The sequence below is a fragment of the Lygodium microphyllum genome, chromosome 20 (genome assembly GCF_053477565.2).
Source record: "Lygodium microphyllum isolate KBCC chromosome 20, Lygodium_microphyllum_v1.1.10, whole genome shotgun sequence".
NCBI classification, from domain to species: Eukaryota; Viridiplantae; Streptophyta; class Polypodiopsida; order Schizaeales; family Lygodiaceae; genus Lygodium; species Lygodium microphyllum.
In genome coordinates, this window is record NC_141154.1 from 132,385,334 (window position 1) to 132,408,505 (window position 23,172).

Here is a 23,172-nt window from a genome sequence, read left to right on the forward strand (position 1 = left end):
TCGAGAGCATGAAGGAACCCATGCCAATGTAGTACTGGACATCCATGAAGAAAGGCTGAGTTGCCTTATTTTCCTACTACCAATTTGTTAAGAAATCAGCTGGTTTGTTGCATAGTAAATTCATGCATGTTATGTGTGCATCGGTATATCCTTTCATGGTTTATGAGAGTGAGTTATACTTGTCTCACTCTCAGGTAGATTGTAACTTTTCTCACTCTCAGGTAGATTGTAACTGATCTTATCCCTAAGGGATTTGGGTTGAGCAGAAATACATTCCTTCTGGGGGGGGGGGGCAGGTTGTCTATCTTTACACCTTAGCTTGTCTCATCGCTTTTATATCTTGATGGCTGTAACTATTTCTGAATGATTTCTTCTTTCAATCTCAAGCATTGTCCTTGAAATATATTTTCATGGAAATAAGTGAATAGTTTGAGTTAAGATTACTATGTTGCATGAGGTGTTTTCAATGGGGTGCCTTACAAGTGTAATTGCAGCTTTTCATGTTGCTCACACAAAAGGTGACCTATCACACACACACACACCTTATAGTCAACTGATGCATGGTTTATGTTGGTTACAAGTTACATTTACTTGTGAAGAATATATGTTGTACGGGGTGTGTTCAATGGGTGCCTAGCAAGCATCCTGGCACTTTTAGCCATTCAGCTGTTTATGTTACTTATATAAAGACGCCATATCACACCCTCTTTACAGTTATTTAATGCCGGTTCTAATGTTGCTTACATTTGCCTTCTCTTGCAAGAGTAGTGCAAGCTTAGCAATTTCTCTAGTTCTTGCATGCTTGATTACTTTGTGGTTGCCCATGCTCTATCCTGCCCATTGTTAAACTTGTACTATCAAGTGGCAAGAGGGCTGGCTCAGAACAACAATCTGTAGTTCTTGCAATAATCTTCGTCAAGGATGACTACTAGAAAAAAGAGCTTGGGCTATCTTTAAAGGCACTAGTATACGAGCATGACATGTGGAGCAGGATGCTTGGCACTTAAACCGGTACATATACATGTAAGAGTACTCATCGTGCTAAGACTTACTAACATTTTGGGTGGTCCAACAAGTCTATCCTATAGTTCTCAAAAGCTATCATTAGTTCAAAGGGGAGATCTTGATGGCTTAGTTGGAAGACAATGGAGAGTACAGATGCTCAAGGAATTATTTAGAAGATGAGAAATCAAGTTATCGGAAGCTTTGCTTATTGCCAAGTATGGGGAGTTGACAAGCCAGCAGAGGTGGATTGTTTAGTGTGCTTGATGAAGTACCTCTTAAATTTTTTGTGTATTCCATGGCCATTTATCCAACTTGAGAGTCCTATACAGACTTTCCTCCGTTACTTTCTTCTCATCTCTTGCAAGTGTGAGTCTACACTCGCAATCTATGTCACTTTTATAGTTCTAATTTAGTTTCTTTCCGTTTCTTGCAAGCGTGAGTTCACTCTTGCAGTCCTGATATACTCTCTTCTCATCTTTTGCAAGTGTGAGTTTGCTCTTGCTCTGTGTGTCACTTTCACAGGTCTTTTGCTGCTGTTGTCAATTTTCAGGATAGAGAGCTTATGAGAATGCCCATGTTTGATTCTGAATCCTGATCTAGAATATTACATTTCTCATGTATTCATGTAAGTAATTTTCCTGAGGTGCATATGCATTGCTGCTAACTTCTGTAAATGCCAAATTTACCAGATAGTTTTCACTTTTTTAAGCAACCTGATCTTCCAGGGGTGCTAATATATTATTGAGCTGTGATTGACATTTCCAGATCAGTAGAAAAGCAATCTTGCAAGAAGGCTCATTGATTTATCTGCCTAAATTAGCACCTCTTCTGAATGCAAACAAAGATGAAAACTCAGAAAGAATTGTTGATACTCGAGAAGCAAGAAGGTCTTCTGCTTGCAAAAAAAAAGAATACTTACCGACTGATGAAGATATTGATTGGGCAAGAGAACTTATTCTTCATAAGGTATACTATGTGTCTGATATGACAATGTTCTTGACAATATTCTGTTTGCTTATTCTTTTGGCCAAGCATGCTGGCTGATCTCAATCACCGTGGGTGAATGCTAATGAAATTTTGCAATGTTAGTTCTCTAGGATTGCTTAAAGGATGTTCTTTTTTTGCTAAACCTTTTATCTTGCATAATAACACTGCAGGACACTCACATAATAGCAATCAACAAACCACCTGGACTGGCTGTGCAGGTTAGCTTTACACCCTGTCCTACCTCCCTTTTCTTATGTTTGTGTGTTGTTATATTTGTTGTTATCACATAAGTGGCATGAATTTCATTGTTGTCTTTTGTTGTTTTCTTGGGTTGGGTTTGTGGAAACGTAGAACTGATCTGCTGGTGTAAGTATGGGACTATTCCACACAAAATGAAAATTTTAAACATCAATTCAAGTTAGGTTTAGTTTGGGAAAAAGTTTTATAGAGCTCTTAACATGGTTGTTATCACATTGGTTTTTGAAATTTGTAGCAAGCCAGACACTGGCTTCAAAAGAGAAATGGAAATTTACTTATGAGGAATGAATGGTTACAGCGAATGTGACTGTCTGAGTTGTCAGAAGTACTCTGCTAGTAGAATGGCAGGAAAGATGCCATAGAATCAGAATGCAATTTCAGGAAAATATCAGGGGGCTATAATAAACAGTTAAAGAAGAGTCCTTGGTGAAGTGCTTGGAAAGATGCCATAGAATCAGAATGTAATTCCAGAAAGTTCTTGTGGGTGTTTGCCATAGTAAATAGTGAAGTAAAAGTCTTGGGGGAAGTGATTGGAAGTCTGGTAAAATGTCTCTTTTTCACTAGTTATTCACTTTAAGCTATTTTTCTGATTACCACAATATTTTTGTATGCCTCCAGTTAGCATGCAGTGGGCCCAGTTTTAGAATGTACACAAGTTGTAATTTCAATATGCGTATATAAACACAACCTAATATGTTAGGACCAGGTGTTATTGCCTTGGGAGTACGAGTCACCCTTGCATGCATAATTGCTTATTTTGAGGACAAGTGTTGATAGTCCCTTAGTGAGTAATATTTGGTATGCTATACCTGAATTTATTTGATGCTCTTGATTTTAACTTTTGCAGCATGATTAACACTCATCAAGATCATGCTTTGACTTGCCAGGGTGGTGTTGGAGTGGGACGCAATCTGGATGTGCTTCTCGGTCCAGCTTTCTCATTCAATTATGATGAAATTCCTAAACTTGTAAGGGTCATGAATCTGTATGTTGTTTCATGTTTTGATAATTTTGTTTGCTTACAAGTTTTTTGATATGTTTTTTATTCCTCTTTACTGTGAGTCAAAATACTAAATGCTTTTAGTTTGAAGCATCAAGACCAAGTAAAACAATTGATTTGTTGCCGATTTATGCTTTATCTCTTTTTTCCCTTGGGGGAGGGGTTTATTTGAATGCATCATACATAATTTATGCCTTGCTTACATACTGTTCTTGTAACAAGTAGAAAAGTTGGAAGCACCAATTTTGGAGTCAGATCCCTCAAATATAAAGAGGAAACAGTGTAGGTGCTTGCCTTGATGCGCACATGCAATTGGATTTGATACATTAGCCTCCCCAAATGCAATGGTTGCTCAAAGGACACTCTCTCACAATATTTGAATCAGTGTACAACCGAAAACCAAAACACAATCACCCAAGGAAACTTGAATTGCACAAGTGAAAAAAAAAGGGGTTCAGCAAGGGGGGTTCTTCAAACGTATATAGGATGCTTAATGGTTGAATATTTGCTTATATCTGTGATGAAGCAAAACAATGGAAGTGATACAAACATTGAGAAATGATTACCTCCATAGGCACATGAAAGAGTTGAGAAATTTAAGGATTAAAGTTGGGTAAACGTAGGACACCACCTCCCTCTCTCTCCTCTTTCAAGAAAATCCTTCCCAACCAACAAAAAAAAGAATTAGTTAGAGTTGGAGCTTTCACTTGGAAATGGGGACCTTCACAGGTGCTTGCTTTCATGGTGGCAAGCCCAGACTTGCAATCAGAATGTCTTGCTTGGCCCTCATAAACATGGTACTCCAATAACATGTGCTTAAGAAGGTTGAACCCTGAGTTTACAACTAAAACCAAGTATATTGATGGAAGGAAACTCGAATTATATTATGCATATAGGGAAAGGCCAAAAACAGGGCTGTTCAGCAAGGAACATCTTGTTGAGAGTCATTTCCTGTGGCCACATCAGCAGTGCCACGTGGCAGGCTCTGCCACGTGGCAGCAGTCGGACAGTCCTACATTAAATGCAGCCGACCTGATTATGTCAGGGTATTTTCAGGGTATTATTTTCAGCCTTTAAAAGGCTCAGTTTCCAGCAGTCTTGACATATTGTGTCTCACAGATTTCAGCCTGCAGACTGCGGAGATTGCTCTCAGGGCTGACGGAGATCAAGATCCTCGAGGTGGAGACATACGCAGATATTCTCTCTGCACCTGTCTATAATTCTGCATCCTTATACAACATTCTTCATTGCAGATTTTCTGAGTTTCTTTGTCTCTTTCTCTCTCTCCGTTCTCTCTCTGTTCACTCTTTGTCACGGTCATTCGCTTCCGTATTGCTTCACTCTGACACATCTTCACATTTTCACATCCTGTTAATTGTAACTTGTACCTACATGCATGAAATGTTGCTAGACACTTTTCTTCTATAGCTCATCTTCTTTGTTTGAAGCAGAAAGAAGGAACGCTCAGCAAGGAACAACTTCACATACTATTATTGTAACTTGTACCTGCATGACATGTTGCTAGACACTTGTCTTCTGTAGCTCACCTTCTTTGAATGGATCTGTAGCCTCTAGCTCTTCCTCTCATGTTCCATCTAGGTTCTTTGTTGTAATCTATGGCACTTGTGATGTAATCTACCACATGAGCTGAAGATAGCTGCAAAACTTGTTATAGGTATCCCTCTCATTTGTTAGCTTTAGGCATTTCATGGGTTCTACTGGCTTGTATTGTGAGCATAGCACTTGGAATTCGTATGCAGTAGTGTATCAAGGTTGATAAAAACTGGGTGATAGTAGAGGAAGAGAGTGCTGCTGCAAGGCGGCTTACACAGCATGAAAACACAAGGAGCAAGGGTGTGATGATGTCCTCAGTAGTTAGCAATGGCATGTAGGATTAAAATGCAGCTATTTGACACCTCTTGGTAGCAGTGCGTTAGCTAGAAACGAGGTGTCAAGGGTTGGAGTGAACTTGGTTGTAGTGGGCAAGGGCTGGACAACTTATGGAGATGTGGCAATAGTTGTGAGGGATGGACAGCCATTGGAGAGGGGAGCTAATGGCCGAAATATGCAAGAGGGGTGATTATTTGTTGCAAGACAAAGGATAGGTTGATTGGTGGGCAGCTTGTCTATTTATAGATGAGTGGATCCTATTAGCGTCATCACCTGGACCGGTAGGCAGGTGCCATGTGGTAGGCAGTCCGCTAGTTGCCACGTGGCAGTAGTCGGCGGACAGCAGTAGTCGGCTGCATTAATTGCAGCCAACCTAATCATTTTCAGGCATTATTTTCAGCCTATAAATAGGTTTCGTTTCAGCAGTCTTGATCAATTGTGTCTCACAGATTTTAGGTTGCAGACTGCGGAGATTGCTCTTGGGGCTAACGGAGACCGAGACCTTTGAGGTGGAGACATGTGCAAATCTTCTCTCTGCACCCGTGTATAATTCTGCATCCTTATATAGCATTCTTCACTACAGATTTTCTGTGTTTCACTGTCTCTTTCTCTCTCTCTCTCTTCTCTCTCTGTCCACTCTTTGTCACGGTCATTCGCTCTGCATTGCTTCACTCTGACATGGTATCAAAGCATTGAAGGACTAGGGTGGATCTATCTGAAGAGTTTTCAGTGCGACACAAGGTTGTGTTTTCATACTGCTGTTTATATTATGAACAGAACTCCCACAGCTGTAATTCATGGGATGACTCCTGAAGAATGCTTTACTGGCAAGAAGCCTGATGTATCGCACTTGAAGATATTTGGCTGTGTTGCATACGTTCATGTGCTAGATAAGCTACGGAAGAAGCTTATCCAAAGGTAGAAAAATATGTTTTTATTGGATTTGCGAAAATTATCAACAATGGTATAAATCATATCATGATGGTTTGAAGTAGTTAGCAAACTAGTGATGAACTCCATGGAAATCTATTCTCACAGACTGGTAGGGATAGCTCAAGGCATGAGTAAACCAAATGTTTTATCATGATGCCATTTAACTCTCTGACAGATAATACATTCATATACAAATTGAGCTACATCAGGTTTTTAACTAGGTCAATATAAAATTTATTTGTAGGTAGTTAAAGTAGATTGAATACCTCTATGATCCATACAAGGTGGTGTATATATTTCATTTATAGAGATGACTCTAAATTGTATAGATACACACAACTTCTTTTGGAAATGCAAAAATCCATTTAAAGAAGTATAATCTTGAAAATAGAAAGGTTAGAGTCATGCATACGATGCCATACAACAGAAGAATGAGATATCTATTCATTTTTAGACTTTATATACACATGGATTTTTTTTGTGTATGCATCTTAAGCCCTTTGCCCCCTTCTCTTGTCCATTGGTTAGCATTTTTTCCTTCAATTATCTAGGGATCTATATAATGTGCATGAACACTCAAATTTTGCAATAAATAATCTCCACATGTTACAAGTCTATCAAAATGAACTATAAAATGTTCTCAGACAATAGTGCGAGCAGGTGGGCTGCGCATCAGATTAAGTTTGAGGCGAGCGTGGGCGTACGAGAAAAGAGAAGATTTGTTGAAGTTGCTGGTGTTTTTTTTCTATTAGAGAAGAAGGTTGTGTTTTGGGCCTTCCAAGTGCAGATTTTACCTTTTCATCACCTTCGGCGGGTGAAGGAGCGGGACGAGCGAATCAAAGCCCTAGCAGGCTGTATTTTCAAAGTGAGAGGGGACTGCTCTTTGTGTTTTTGTGCAAGCATTGTAGGTAAAGATGTCTTCTGAGGCCAAGATAGAGTTTCAGGCGATTATGGACTAGAAGGTGCCCGTCCTACTGACTCTTCCTTCAGATCAAAAGGCTCGATGTTAAGAACTACTGCATTTGGCAGGTCATGATGCTTGCCATATTGAAGTCCTATGATTTGGTGGAGCTTGTTACGAAGGCTATTAATCGTCCTTCTTCGCGAGACGAGTCCAGACTCTCTTCCAGTGAGAAGGCGGAGTTGGCAAAGGCTTAGGCTTATTGGAATAAACTCAATGCTCACATTTGCATGTTTTTCTCTCTCTCATGCACTACAGCTATTATCTCTCATATAGAGCATTTGACGGTGGCTAGGGAGATATAGTTGGAGTTGGGTCAGATGCATAATCGAACGACCGTCATGAAGCGAGTATATTTGGAAGTGCAAATGAGGACCATAAGGGTCAACAAGTCATTATCCATGCAGGAGCATATCAATAAACTAAGGTAGCTTCAGATACAGGTTCAAAACGCAGGGAAGGTGATCACTTCTGAAGACATGGCGATAACTCTCCTTTCCCAGTTACCACCTTGCTTTAGTGGTTTTTATTCCGCCTTGATTGCTTCAAAGTGGTTTGAGACTCTTTGGTGGAAAGAGTTGGTTCCTATGGTCTTGGGACTAAGAGAAACAACTGAAAGGAACCAATGCTTCGAAATCTGAGGCTTTGGTTAGTCAATCCTCTCAGAAGAAGGGGAATGATCAAAAGGAGGAGGACAAATCTAAGGACAAAGACAAGGAGTCTACTTGCCATATTTGTGGCAAAACAGGTCATTGGAAGAAGGATTGCCCCAACAAGGAGAAGAAGGAGAAGGAGAAGAAATAGAAATCTTCAAAGGATTCCAAAGCGGTGGCTGCTTCCTCATTAGTTGCTTTCCTCCATTTGGAGGTGGTTGAGGATTCGACCCTGTCGGCTTTTGATGCTTTGTTAACGGCCCCATTTACTCAAGAGTGGATTATTGACAGTGGTGTCTCTCGGCACGACTTCTTCTTCCGCAGGTGTTACTCATTTGCGGCCTTCTCATGGTTAGATTCATATTCGAGATAGTTTGTCTATTCCTATTTAGGGATTGGGCAACATGCATCTTATTCCAAATGGATGTGGTGGTGCCCATGCATCTGAGGTACTTTGTATGCTGGCTTTGGGGTATTATCTTCTCTTGGTGCACAAGATTTGTGCCCTTGGCCTTTTGGTCGAATTTGATGTGGACTTAATCGTTCTCCTACTTCCGTCATTGTTGATATGGCTCCTTATGAGGTGTACTTTGGGTCAAAGCCAGATGTTTCTTATTCCAGGGTTTTTGGGTGTGATGCTTATGTTCACATCTCGAAGACACATCGTGACAAATTTGACGCGGCTTCCAGAAGATAGGTATTTGTGGGCTATAGCTCGCAATCTCAAGGCTATTGATTGTACGATCTTGTTAAGCGGGATGTTTATACGAACCGTGATGTTCAGTTCATGGAGGTTCTTGTCCCAGAGGGGGGTGAGGACCACCGTGTACTTGGAGATCCCGGTGATAGTTGGGCCCCAACAAGTGTTCCTCTGGAGCCTGTGTCTCTTGAGGACTCTTCTTCGAATGAGGAGCCTAATTCAAAGTTATCAGATTCATCGATTAGTCCTCCGTTGTCGGTGGACCTTTCAGAAACTTCAGTAGATAGAGAGCACTGAGACAAGATTCGGCCTCCCCCTTGTTGGGCGTGTGACACTCTCAGAGATTCAGGGATCGAGGGGGTCCTTGAGGAGTGGCAACCACAGGTTGGACCGTGGAGGTGACGGAGGCACTAGTGACATACTATGGAGCTTGTTTGCTTTAACTACTGTTTGATGTCCCATGTTATGTAGGATAGAGAGCCTACATCAGTGAAGGAGGCTTTCCAGTCTGCTCATTGGCGGGAAGTGATGGAAGCTGAGTTGGAAGCTATTGAGCGGAATGACACTTGGTATCGTGTGCCTCCTTCCTCTCATAAGAAGGTGATTGGTGTTAAATGGGTCTTCAAGACCAAGTACCATAATGATGGCTCTTTGGACAAGTACAAGGCTCGCCTTGTTGCTAAAGGTTTTGCACAACGCCCATGTGTTGATTTCCATGATACTTTTGCTCCTATTTCTCGTATGGTGACTATTCGTGCTGTTCTTGCCTTGGTTGGTCATAGGAGATGGCATGTCTTTTAGTTGGATGTGAAGTTGGCCTTCATGAACAGTGATTTGAAGGAGGAGATCTATGTAGAGTAACCTCTTGGCTTTGGTTCCTTAGATGGGAAGGTTTACAGGTTGAAGAAGGCTTTGTATGGCCTGAAGCAGGCTTCACGTGCTTGGAACGAGAAGATTGACTCATTTCTCTAGGCAACGTTGGGCTATCGACGCTCTAGGGCTGATCCGTAGCTTTATGTGCACACTTCCAAGGGTGGTCGTGTGTTGTTTGTTTTGTATGTTGATGACTTGATTGTTACCGGTGACCATGTCCACAGGGTCGAAGAGACGAAGTCAGCTTTACATCAGAAGTTCAAGATGACAGACTTAGGACTTATTCATTTCTTTTTGGGCCACAAGATTTATCAAACTTAGAGGGGGATTTTCATCTCTCAACAGAGGTATGTACAGGAGTTCTTGGTGAGCGGATACTACCCGCTACCGCCAACTGATTGGATCATTGATTTGGCTCCTCAACACACGGGTTGATCTATCTTTTGCTGTAGGTCTCTTGGCTGGGTTCATGAGTGCACCTCACCAGGTGCAGTGGCAGGCTGATCAGAGGATACTATGATTTCCGAGGGGAACCTTTGACCTAGGGATTTCCTATCTAGCAAGTATAGGTGTTTCCGATCTTGTTCTTACAGGTTGGAGTGATTCAGATTGGGTTGGCGATGTGGACCAAAGGCAGTCTTCTACAGGTTATTGTTTTACCTTGGGTGTTGGTGCTATCTCTTGGAGTAGCAAGAAGCAGCCCATGGTAGCCCTATCTTTGACTGAGGTGGAGTATTGGGCCGCGTCTTCTACCACATGTGAGACTGTGTGGCTTCGGCAATTGTTGGAGGAGCTTGGCTGCCCCCAAACTCGTCCTAGTATTTTGCGGTTCGACAATGAGAGTTGCATTGCCTTGGCACAGAATCTCGTATTCCATGCTCGAACGAAGCACATAGAGATCCAATAGCACTTCATCAGGGAGAAGCTTATGGATGCGACCATCGATGTGGAATATTGTAAGATTGAAAACAACCTTGCAGATTTGTTTATGAAGGCACTTTTCCAGGCCCTACTTTGTTGACACTCCAGATCCCTCTTGCTACTTGTGGACTGCAGCAGTCGTTGCATTGATTCCAGCTGACCTGATTACTTTCATCCATTATTTCAGCCTATAAATAGGCTGTGTTTTCAGCAGTCTTGATTAGTTGTGTCTCGCAGATTTCAGGCTGTAGACTGCGGAGATTGCTCTCGGGGCTGACGGAGACCGAGACCTTCGAGGTGGAGACATATGCAGATATTCTCTCTACACCCGCGTATAATTCTGCATCCTTATACAACATTCTTCACTGCACATTTTCTGCATTTCATTGTCTGTCTGTCTGTCTGTCTGTCTCTCTCTCTCTCTCTTTCTCTCTCTCTCTCTTTTCTCTTTGTCCACTCTTTGTTACGGTCATTCACTTTTGCATTGCTTCACTCTGACATATCCTTCATAGTCACTAGGGACAAGGGAGGTGGGATGGGGATAGATGAAAACGAGGGACGGGGGACTAGGACAGAGCCTAATAATTATATATTTTCTAGATATAATTGAGACACTTTATCATGAAACTAAACAAACATGCTATCTTAATTAAAAACCTTCTCGAAATCATAAATGTCACACAAAAGACTAAAATTTAAATTCCAAGGACTTGAAAGTCGAAACTTAACAATTATTAAATGAACAATGAATATTCATATTGAAGAGTAGAAGTGACAATGCCCAATGGCGACTTTATCATGAGAAGTTGGAATTTAGAATAAATACAAGAAACAATAATGAGTACAAGTGATACTTCGGATGAGTACTTGCTGCTCAAGGTAGCTGCTGAAGACTACAAGAAAGTGAAAACAATACAAATCAAGTAATGTCAAATGACTAGGAACTAAGAACTACAAATTTGTATCTTGATCATCAATTAGAAGGAGAATGCTCCATCTCATATATGATATAATCATCCTCTTGGGGATGTCCCTGTTGAGCATGCTCTGCTTGCTACTCTTGCTCGTCCTCTTGTTGTTTCTCCACATACAACAAAAGGGTTTGTAGGTGCAATCAAAGTCTTTTCCAATACGGGTGAATTGACACTCACAAATACCAAGTCATTTGCTTTCTACACCTAAACTATTCCGCTTTTTTGAAGCAATATGCGAATAGAAGCTCCATAGTTGCTCCAAATAAGAGGAGCTCACAACAAAACTTAAAGTGTGGATAGCCAATGCTTGTAACTCAGGCCCCTTGGCTCCATAGTCCTCCCACCAAAAGGCAGCCCCAACTCTACGTGTCATCTTGTGCATCCTCACTATCATATATGCCACAACGAGATTTGTACCTTACAAGACTGTCTCTGATTTTGCGTCTTTTGTCAGAGTGAGGGACCATCTTCCTTGAGATTATTATCCAACCAACTACAATCTCACTATCCCTATTTCGACGACTCTTCTAAAACTCAGGATCTAATAGAAATCCAATTGCATGGAGAGGAGAATAATAACTATTCCACCGTGTGATAATAATTTCTGTAACTGCTCACACCTTTGTGCCATCCCACAATCCTCATCATCATCAAAAGGAAAGAAAGTATGTAGCTTCTCAATCATTTTGTCCATAGCCTCGTAGACTTTTCCAATGCATGGTTGCATAGTGTCCACAAGCATCACCAAATGCATCATTGGTTGCACCATGGCATTAGTTTGACGCACATCATCCCAAAATGAGGCATCTTCTATATATTCAACACATTTTATTCTTGCAACACTGGAGGACAATGCATTTATGCGATACTCATCACTAATGAATATTTGTCTCAAAAAGCAACAATGCATGTGCTTAAGTGATGAAGCAACAAAAAATTATACGCAAACCGTGTTTTCGAGTACTTCAAGAGAATCTTCTTGGATCTCTTGTGAATCTCAACACACATAAATTGATGGTTCAACACAAACATCACCATATCATTTGCTTTCTCAATAACACAATCAATCCAATCCAACTTGCCAATGTCTTTTAGCATATTATTCAAGCAATGTGCCATGCAAAAAGACATTGTTATTAGTGGATATGCTTGTTGAACAATCAACTGCAATCCTGTCTGCGGGATCCCCATCTACAACAAGTCTTGTGACCCAAACAAGGCCAATTGTCTCAATGTTTTTCATCCACTCAGTTGCTAGTACATTTGTTGACTTGTTAGTAGTGGCATCATGAGAGTTTAGGAAATACATCTTGCCACGTGAATATGCAACCGTACCATGAATAGATTGCCTTCTAGTGTGTCACCATCTATCTGCAATCAAAGTTCACTCATTTATTTGTAGTAAACTTCTTGTGTTTTCAGTTGCAATCTCCATTGGTGACTGCATGTCTCTCCTTCTATAAAAGAGTGGTGCGCAAAGACTCAAAGGATGGTGGAACATAAGAGAGTTTTGCTTTTTCAATATTTTTACACATGTTCTTCAAGTACTTAGACTTGGTTGCATTAAATGCAATGTGATCATGATAAAAGTGTTGAGAAACCCTTCACCCTTCACCCACAGTTTGTGTTTTTGCGTTTTTGCGTTTAGGGTTTACATTGAGGGTTTGCAGCTCCAAAAAGGAGTGCCATCCTAGACTGACTGTGCTTATTTATAGGCCACTCTCTCATTCATTCCTTACGGCTGATTCATTTAGTCCGTCACCTCTTCTCTCCAGTCTCTCCACTATCCTCACACCCCTTTAGGAGAACATTGCGGTTCGTGGTTCGTGGCTGTCTTCATCATCTTCCTTGTGCTACGGCGCCCTTGTTCCCTTGTATCACATTCACTCCATGATTTAGAACTTCATCATTCCATTCATTAGAGTTTCTTCTCTCTTCTCTTCTCTTCTTCATGTTTGCCGAGTTCACTCCGTGTTCCTCTCCGCACACCCTACTGTCTCGCTAATATGTCATCTTTTGACATGGTATCAGAGCTGGATTTGCTCAAACAACGGCAAAGATTCTCCACTCCAATGAAGGCAAAGACCGGTGGCAGGTTCAACATCCACTTCTCTTCTTCTTCCGCTGCATCAAAATCTCGTTTTTGCAGGTTTCAGGTGTTTTCAGCTGCTGCCCACACCCCTTTCGCAGAGGACATCGCAGTCTCAGCTGTCCCTTGCTGTCATCTACAGTCTGGCACCTATTTCCAGCCTTCCACCCGCAGTTTGCAGCTGTTTACTACAGCTATTGCTGATCACTCTCCATTCAGAAAACAATCTCGTTTTTGCAGATTTCAGGTATTTCAGCTTGCTGTCCACACCCTGGACACGGAGGACATTGCGGTCCAAGTTGGCCATTGCTGTCTACAACAATCTGGCGCCCGTTTCCAGCCTACCACACACTATTCGGAGCTGATTTCAGCATATTGACTGTTACTGCTGGTTTTTTTTGCGTTTTTAGTCTTTCTCTCTCCTGCAGTCTGCGTTTTAAGTTTTTCTCTCTCCTCACCTACGTTTTTAGTCTTTCTCTATTCTCACTGTGTTTTTCTACTGGTTGCAATCTCTTACTGCTGGTTGCATCCTCCTCCCATAGGCAACTCACTTCCAACCCTTCCACTGCCCTTTCACCCCTTGAGGCAGACATTGCGGTTCGTGTTTCACATTGCCCTCACACCCCTTGAGGTGGACATTGCGGTTTGTGGTTCGTGGTTCATGGTGGCTGATCTCTTCCTTCTTCAGTTTGCCACACCGGTACCATGGCGTCTCCACCGACAGATTGCCAGTCTACTAGGTGTTCCTACCGCGGCACGAACGGTCATCCCACCGAAGACTGTTGACATTGACCATTGCTCCCTACCCCCCAGGAGTATATGCATCTTTCACCAAGCACTCCTTGTGCCACCTCTCCTTTCTGGACCACAGAGATCGTTCTACATCGACTATAAGAGTCCTATGCTCAAGGCAATAAGACGCATCCGATGCGCACTAAGTCCTTTCGAGTACATGGAGGATCGATTGGTGCTATGACCTCGTGGAGATTGTCGCAATGCCAGCGATAGTCTTCTCCCATCTATTTTCGGGTACAGTGGTTACCACGGCCCGCGGTTTTGCAGTCCAGTCCATTGAGAGACAGTGATTGTTTGATACCATCTCCTCGTCAGTTTGCTCCTTCGAGAGACAATGGCTGCTCGACTTCTTTCTCTTCTTCGGCTACCGAGTCCGCTCCACTGAGAGAGAACAACTGTTGCCCCCTCATTGCTCAATTTGAGCATCACCTTTCACCCTCGCCTACTCAGAGTCGAGAGGCCACCTCTGGGAGCTCTTCGGCACCCCAGATATCTTCTTCGGCACAATCGGCGGCAGTTTCTTCGTCATCAGACATTTCGGAGTCCGTGACCTATGAGTTTTTGGATTCCCTTTCTACTTTAGAGGGGGATTTAGAGGGGGATGTTATTTCTTTGCCCTCAGAGGGGGCATCTACTTCTTCGACTTCAGTGGGGGGGCCCCTCCACCTCCCACCTCAGAGGGGGTACCTACTCCACATGAAGTTCTTCACCCATCCTCTACTTTCTTGGGGTGGTTGTCTTCGATCAGTCATCTCTTCTATTGATACCCAGGATCTTTAGGTACCACCTCGATCGGGACCTCGGAGGTTCAGCCGCGATCTGGTGAGGAGGCCTTTGTATTCCTTCTAGCATGGATGCACGGAGCTAGTGGCTTGTCTCCCGAGGTTGAGTTTTGGGTTCTCCAGTTCACTCTGTCTACTGTTCTTTACCGCAGGTTTCCTTTTCGGTGGAAATCTTGGATCTTCAGGATCCTCCACATCTTCTTCCTCCTCTTCTTCTTGCCTTTGTCCCTTGGTTAGCATGGAGCCACCTCTTGAGATCAAGTACGGGCATATCCTTATGGTTCTCGGCACCATACAAAGTCTGACATTCCTCCTATGCATTGCATGTTTTCATCATCTTTGTGCTAGGGCGCTTGGGCAAGTGAACAATTTTCCTACGAGGGACACTGTCCAAGTGGCACTTGTTGCATGAGCATTCTTCAACATGTAGCATTGCATCTCCACCTCACTCTTCTCTTGTTCCCTTTTTGGGCTTGAGAGGGGGTGTTGAGAAACCCTTCACCCTTCACCCTTCACCCGCAGTTTGCGTTTTTTTGCATTTCTGTGTTTTTGCGTTTTGCATTTAGGGTTTGCAGCCCCAAAAAGGCAAGATTGACTGTGCCTATTTATAGGCCACTCTCTCATTCATTCCTTACGGCTGATTTATTCAGTCTGTCACCTCTTCTCTCCAGCCTCTCCACTACCCTCATACCCCTTCAAGAGGACATTGTGGTTCGTGGTTCGTGGCTCGTGGCTGCCTTCATCATCTTCCTTGTGCTATGGCACCCTTGTTCCCTTGTATCACATTCACTCCATGATTCAGAACTTCATCATTCCATTCATCAGAGTTTCTTCTCTCTTCTCGTCTCTTCTCCATGTTTGCCGAGTTCACTCCGTGTTCTTACCCGCAAACCCTACCGTCTCGCTGGTACGTCAGCTTTTGACAAAGAATCTTGCAATGGCCATGTCTGGATCCTACTTTTTTCTAGCATCCATATGTGCACGTCTAATACGTGTCACAATAGGTGTTGCAAGAGCTGTAGAGCCGGCTATTTCAAAAGCACCTCCACCTATGTTGCTAGTGGTTGTAGCTGCAGTGAATGATGGCCTAGTTGAACCTAGTATGCTAGAAGCAACAACAATAGTAGTGCAAGATGAGTGTGGATCAACTGCCACTAGTCGTGAGACTCTCCTCTGTGCTGAAATGGCATCTTGCTCAGCAACCTTTTGCTGAAGAAACTGCTTCTTCTCTTGGTTGATATTCTCACAAAAGAGCATCTGATGACTTGACTCTCTGAAGAAAATTGAAATGGACCCTGATTTTGTAACTTGTTTGCCTCACCTGTTCCTTTATAGCCACAAAAAGGACATTTCCAATGTTGTGAGCCACCCTCTAATACTGGGCTTTCAGCCTTAACCTCACACCACCATGACCAATCATCGGATCTCCTACCCCCACCACTGGTACGAGGGCAAGAGCTTGGGAAGATGTTGGCAAGGGACTTGGGAAGATGATGCCATGGCTTGCAAGTTGCTGGTCACTACAGTGACTCATTGTCAGTAACTGAGCACTTATCCTATTGACTGCACTTTAAAGTTTAAACTTTATACTACAGTCTGCATTAAGTGCACACTCTGTACTGCACTGAGAGTCTGAGTACATACTCTGTACTGCACTAGTCACCGAGGCTTGAGCCTTGAGCACACTATCACAGTTGAAAGTTCTCTGATGTCTGATTCCTGAAGCTGAGAACTGTGAGCTGTCTACGTTCTTTGGTCACTGAGCACATTGCCACTCTGCAGTCTGGACTGAGGGACTTAGAACTCTTTGCAGTTCAAACAGAAGAGTTATAATGTCATTATTTTAAATTTATAACTTATGATTTATGACTTGTGACTGACCAGATGGCAAAGACTAGAGTCCAAACTCCAGCCAATAGTGCAACTGTGCACGGCCCAGTCATCAAGGTATCTTTGACTATATTATTTGTTATTTAATCTTAACAGTTTTGACTTTTGAGTTATCATGGTGGCGCAGGTTACCTGGAGGTTGGACACTGGGCTGTTGGAGTCACGAGTGAGATTGTGTGCCCAGTGTCACGTCACATGCATGACTGTCGCTGATAGGTCATAGTTGATTGTAGGGAGCTTGGAGGACTTGAGGTGGTGCAGGTGGTAGAGGTGATGAGGGCAGTGGCTTGAGCAAGTAGGTTGGGTCTTGATAGGAGAGTCGGAGGTGGTACAATACAGGTAAACTATATGAGCTAAAAGCGACGGGTACGCTTACAAATCTTGCCATGTGGCATCCCAGTCACATCCTACAAGGCGTGTTACTGTTGGGTCCAGCATTTCAAGTTGGGTCTCCTACATCCTGGGCCCATGTCTCTTGTGTCCCTTCTGGCTATGGGATCCTTCCAAATTAGGGTTTGGCTCATGGGACACAGAAACTCTCTAGGATCATGCACCATTCAATAAAACTTTAGGTAATTTACAGGTTTTGGGGTTGTTTTAAAGATCTAATTGGTTTATAGTGCAGTTTTTAGCTCAATACTCCCTTTCAGGCCCAAAATTGGAACTAGGAAGGGATTGCAAGTGCAGCTCTAGCACATCAAGGGTATCGAACAAAGGGTGCACATCCGCTGCCGAGTGGCGTACCAAAATTGTTGGGGCGATGGCTATCTTACATTGAGAGCCCAAAGGGTCAAACCTTAGAGGCCAAGGCATTGGACAAAGGGTGTCCATCGGTTGCCCAATGGCCTACCATAGGACCTGCAAAGGTGGATGGAACTACTTTGCCCTTTTTTTTCTCCCTTGGTTTTTGTTGTTTTTTTTTGAGATGGTCTATCAAGTATTGTGCCCTAAGGGGAGAATGAAAAGGGATGGTTAGATTTAATCACATCACAAAATAGACAAGCTATCTTGACCAGCTGTGGGTGTCAGTGATGAAGGAAAAGGGTGAAGAAATATGGAGGTGTGCTGGTAAGCTGGTAAAAGAACTGCCATGGGAACAACTCAAGTTGTACTCCGGGATGCTTTGCACAATGAGATGCGTAGAGTAATGCCACATGATGAGAATGTGCATGCAACAGGTGCCACTTGGAGAGTGTCCATGGTGGGAAAATTATTTGGTTGCCCAAGCTCCCTTTTACGTAGTTGAGTATGATCGTGCAATGCAGAGGGGAGGCACAACAAGGAAGAGAGGCCAATGTCAAAGACAAATGCATAAACTTGTAGAATATCAAGAAAGTGTAGAAATCCCCTCTCAGCCATGGATGTTGATGTTGGAGGAGGAAGAGGAACTTGATGTCAGTATTTGTGGTATTGAGAATGATACTGACTGTTGTGGATGAAGCACACTAGCTGGAGGAGGTAGGGAGTGTGGATAAATGCCCTAACATAGAAACTCCAACACAATAGGTCTTAGACAAAGGTCCTGAAACCCTGTTTCCCTTATGCAAACAGAACTAGCACATATTAGCTGGAGTTGAGTCATTTTGCTAGTTATGAAATTTAATGCAGCATTCGGGGAACTTCGAAGAGTCACGGTTTGTTCCATGCATGATGCAAGCTAGGTGGATGGCACATAGAAGTTTTGAATTTGATTTAATGGTCGGTTTCAGCGGAAAGGACTGAAATGTGGATTTAAATCAGAGGCTATTCATGCATTTAAATCCTTTTATATGGATATTTTGCCAACTGTCCTGAACATTAAGATAATATCATAACTATCGATGTGGAACAGGAAAAATAGATGCGGATATTGGACTTTCTCCAATGGATGCAAATGCTGAACTTTATCCATCCTTGTGATATTGATACAATACTACGCCTGATACCATTGCTTCCATAACAATTTACTTTTGGTGTTGTATTGAATGAATGCTTGCCATCAGGTGCTAAATGGTACATTCTAGTTGTTTATCGAATATTATTTTCATTGCCACATGTAAAACATGGGTAGACCTCTGAGTGTTGCTTTTTAACCTTGCAACGCTTTGGCATATTATACATTTTTGAACTGCAAGCAGATGCCGTGCGTTTGCCACTTAAAAGTTTGACACCATTGCTCTTCAGCTATCAAAAACACTAGTCACTTGAATAAGCATTGGCACTGGTCCATGCCTGCTAACACTTTTGTGGGCTTGTCTCAAAGAACTTATGTTTGCTGCCACCATTAAATGGTGTCATTAAGTAAAAAGAGAAATTTGTGCCAAAAACTACTGTAGTAGAGAAGACATTATAGTGATGTCCTAAGTGCTAATGTGTGGGTAGGGACTACAATGCTGAGAATCTTGTGAGCAAGTCTTGAGCCAACCATAACACTCTCAATTGCTTCAACTTGTTGATGAATTGATTTGCTGCCAGTTTTTTATTTCCATGCTTTTAGTTGTGATAACCTGTGAAATAGGACTTTCTCCAAGCAGTGGGTAGCATTTGGTTAATTTTGCAATGCTTTTGTCATGATCGTTTTTGGATATCCTAACCCTGATGCAGTTGATATGCATCTATGATTTAGATGACTGTTGGCTATTTTTGAAATAGGGTGTAGAATTTGGTTAACTTCGCAATGCTTTTGTCATGATTGTTTTTGGATATCCCAACCCTGAAGTAGGAAGGTTTTTGTAGTATTGGTTGATATGCATCTATGATTTAGGTGTGGTCACCTGATTCTTGCAATATTAGTTGTAACTCCTGGCTGTTTTGTTTCTAGTAGGTATAATGGATAAAGTGAAACTGCAACATTATGGTCACTCCATAGCGTTGTACAAATAGTTATGCCATCACTTGCTGTATCATTTTCTGTCAGGTGGCAGACTGCAGTTTGTTAAAAGACACCTATTATTGATCTTGTCTTCTTAGGTGCACAGGCTTGACAAGGAGACAAGTGGAATCATGGTCATTGGCAGAACAGCAGAAAGCACAGCTCTTCTTCATAGTTTTTTCCGTAAAAAGACTGAAATTGCGATTGCAGGTCGTAAGGCATGCTGCTGTTCCCTGTCCTCTTGTTAAAGCTTACATGAGCCATCAAAACGTTTCTTAAACAGTCGTTATATTCAGACTGATGATGAAGTTGTCAAACGCAAGTACTGGGCAGTGGTAATTGGAACTCCAGAGAGACATGAAGGCTGCATCAAGGCTTCTCTTAAAAAGGTTGGAGTTTGTAATCTTGGTTGAGAATAAGGCTGTTACTCTCTTCCTTATAAGATAGTAGGTTAGCCTTTCTTCATGGTGTATGCACTGTGCATTGATTATAGGGATGGGAGGTAGAAAGGTCACAGTAAAGCTTCTCTAAACTAGGTTTTGTGATCTTTGTTGGAAATAAGATGTACTAGTGTTTTCAAAGATATTGAAAACTGAAGAGGAGAGACTTGGCTCCTGGCCTCTGGATATTAGGTTGGCTGGTCTAATGCATGAACATGGATATGTATCCCAGGCGATACTTTTAAAGGCATAGTTAAAATTTGCACACACACAGCTGTGGTGATGTATCTTGTTAGTGTTGATTCTGCCTTCAAGGTTGTCATTTGTCACAATAAAAGAGGATTCCTTGTATCAGGTCTTTCGCTTAGCAGCAGTAGCAACTGGCATTTTGATTGGTTTACTTGCTTGTGTTTTGTCTTTTGTTTATACTTTCTTTCTGAGAGTAGCTAGTGTTAGATGGAGGAAAGTCAGAGGCTATTGTGACTGCTGATGGTGACAACTCAGAAGATGTAATGGAAGCTGTCACAGAGTACAAAGTCTTGGGACCTTCCGTTCATGGTAAGGCATGAAAGTTGTGTTACATCAGTCTGGTCAATTACTTATTTTTAAACCTGTTGCATTACTTACTTTTGCCCTATTGGCACATGAAAAGGGTGTACCTGGTTGGAGCTTCACCCTCTCACAGGAAGAAAACATCAGGTGTGAGTTTTCTTAAGATGTTTACTTTATGTTTTTTGTGTGGACATGTGTCTGTTCTTAGCTATCTATCTTAACAGTGGGGGATTGGAACCAGTGTAAGTCCCCAGTTGTTTGCTGTAGCTTGATTATTTTGCCCTGGTGGAAGTAGTTAGCCAAGCTCACTTAGAGGTGTAGAGGTATCTGTACATGCTTATTGTAGGTCTGCTTGATGGATGTCTCTGATAAGAGATGGCAAGAATTTTACTTCATATTTTTTACTTAGAGGTGTAGAGGTATCTGTACATGCTTATTGTAGGTCTGCTTGATGGATGTCTCTGATAAGAGATGGCAAGAATTTTACTTTATGGTTGGCCATGCAGAGGTGCTGTGACTAATTTTTATTGTGTTGTCTTTCAGATTCGAGTTCACTGTGCTAAAGTACTCGGGACACCAATTGTGGGGGATTACAAGTATGGGAGGAGAGCGAATGAGGACCTATGCTCCAGGGTTCGCGACAGTGAGGGGTCTCAAGTGGATGGTTCGAGGAGCAGAAAGTCAAGGTCTCAATTGCCTTCGTCTGGGGGAATGGTAGAAGGTAGTGTCATGAGTCAGACCCCCTTTCTGCACTTGCACAGCCGCCTGCTGAGTATACCCAAAGTGAAGCCCTTTGCAAAGGAATCACCAACCTCAGCTGGTCCTGTCAACAACAAGGTTGCATTTGTGCATAGCTTGCGGCTCCTTGCTCCCTTGCCACCTCATATGAAGGCCACCTGGCTGCTTCGACAGCCAATCCTCAAAGGGCCATCCTGAAGAACTGCTGCAGACAAGGACAGATGACAGCTGATGTGTTGTGTCTGAATTGTTGGTGGATTGTATTCCTCATAGCCGTAGCCATGATGTTCCAGTCTAGTGTATCTGTAACATGCTTGTGACAAGAAACTTGATCTGACACAGAGAGAGAGAGAGAGAGAGAGAGAGAGAGAGAGAGAGAGAGAGATGATGATGAAGAATCAATATGCAGCATTTTGATGTCTAAGGTATCGTTTGAAAGCTGAAAGGAAACTAATTCCCCGTCTAGTTCCTATCTAGCATGCCGTATGAGTACAATCGTGATGAGTATTGAGTAATACATAATCTAGCAATGATTCCATCCAATGGGTATGACAAAATGAACTATCATGTGGTTCGGGACGAGAAGGGCTTTCGTATGTACTACCCATCTAGCATGCCATAGTAGTACAACGTACTGAGCAATAAATAAATCTAGCAGTAACTCTATCTGATGGCTATGACGAAATGTAATGGATCATACGTAGGATTGGGGTTGAGGGCTTTCATATGTACTCCCCCTGCTGTGGGTGTTGTGATGTTTGCTCCACATCTTTGTGATATTATGCTCTTATGCTATACATGGCTAATGTGAGTAGTGGTGTATGATATCTTATCTTGGCTATTTATGCCTAATGTGAGTCTGGTGGTCTATGCATGTGCAGTTTGGTTCCCTTGGTGGTCTTAATAATAGATGAGGGGGTCATGCAATAGCGGGCCTGAGTATGGTTGGGATTTGTGGATCTTTGTGGTGGCCTCTCTCCATACCTTTGTAGATCTGTGAGATTAAAGGCCAAGTCATCTTCGTGCAGGCAAAGACATCTCTCGATGCTTTTGTAGCTTTTTGTAACCTATGCTTTTGTAGCTTTTGTAGTATACATGGCATCTACAAATGCCTTAATTGTTTCCATCGTTGAATGGCAAAGCTTGCACATTATCTCCTAGATAATGGTAATCCTCATATGATGGTTTATATGAACATTCATGTAGCTTTGTTGCTTGATAAACCAACTATTTGAGAGAGAGAGAGAGAGAGAGAGAGAGAGAGAGATTGTGTGATTTAGATTTCAATTACAATTCACTTCAAGGCACCATTGGCACAAAAAGAAATCTGATTGCTAATGCTGTACAAGTTACTAAATACATTGCAAGCCTCAAGTAACCGTTGATGCTTTCAAAACTCTATGATGGCATTGCCACCTTGATGAATTATCCATTTGCCCTTGTTTCTTGTTGTCCTCATCTTGACAATTTCACTTGGTTTCTTAAGTTATGCCGGTGTAAACTCATTTGTAATCTACATGTTTTCGTTGAAACACCTTGATTTCTTTAACACTTTCGTCTTGAATTGAAGTTGATTATTTCCTTGGTACTTTGCCATGGTATCATTCAATCAAACCCTTTTTCTTCCAATGTTGTCCATAGTTTTGTCTCTAGTTTGTATAACTTTGAAAACCCTTGGATAGTCTTATCATCTAGTTCCTTGTGTTTCTTTATGCCATCCATCAAGGAGGCCTCCTAAACATGCCCTTAGCAGTCTTATCATCTAGCTCCTCGTGTTTCTTTATGCCATCCATCAAGGAGGCGTCTTAAACATACATGAAATGCAATCTTCTTTTGTAATGTAGCTTTGTTTAGTATTCAAAAGATATATGTTAAACCTT

General features: G+C 42.2%; 1 protein-coding gene across 1 annotated transcript in view; it reads left to right on the forward strand.

Moving 5' to 3' along the window:
• Positions 1–22,209, forward strand: part of LOC148019410 (RNA pseudouridine synthase 4, mitochondrial-like) — a 40,427-nt gene extending 18,218 nt beyond the window's left edge. Inside the window, exons 3-10 of the mRNA XM_087661051.1 lie at positions 1,771–1,971; positions 2,163–2,210; positions 3,138–3,218; positions 19,661–19,780; positions 19,859–19,951; positions 20,449–20,560; positions 20,655–20,701; positions 21,098–22,209. Coding sequence (XP_087517177.1) covers positions 1,771–1,971; positions 2,163–2,210; positions 3,138–3,218; positions 19,661–19,780; positions 19,859–19,951; positions 20,449–20,560; positions 20,655–20,701; positions 21,098–21,490 — 1,095 coding nt within the window. The 3' untranslated portion in view covers positions 21,491–22,209. The remainder of the gene's footprint in view (positions 1–1,770; positions 1,972–2,162; positions 2,211–3,137; positions 3,219–19,660; positions 19,781–19,858; positions 19,952–20,448; positions 20,561–20,654; positions 20,702–21,097) is intronic.
• Positions 22,210–23,172: the final 963 nt, after the last annotated feature.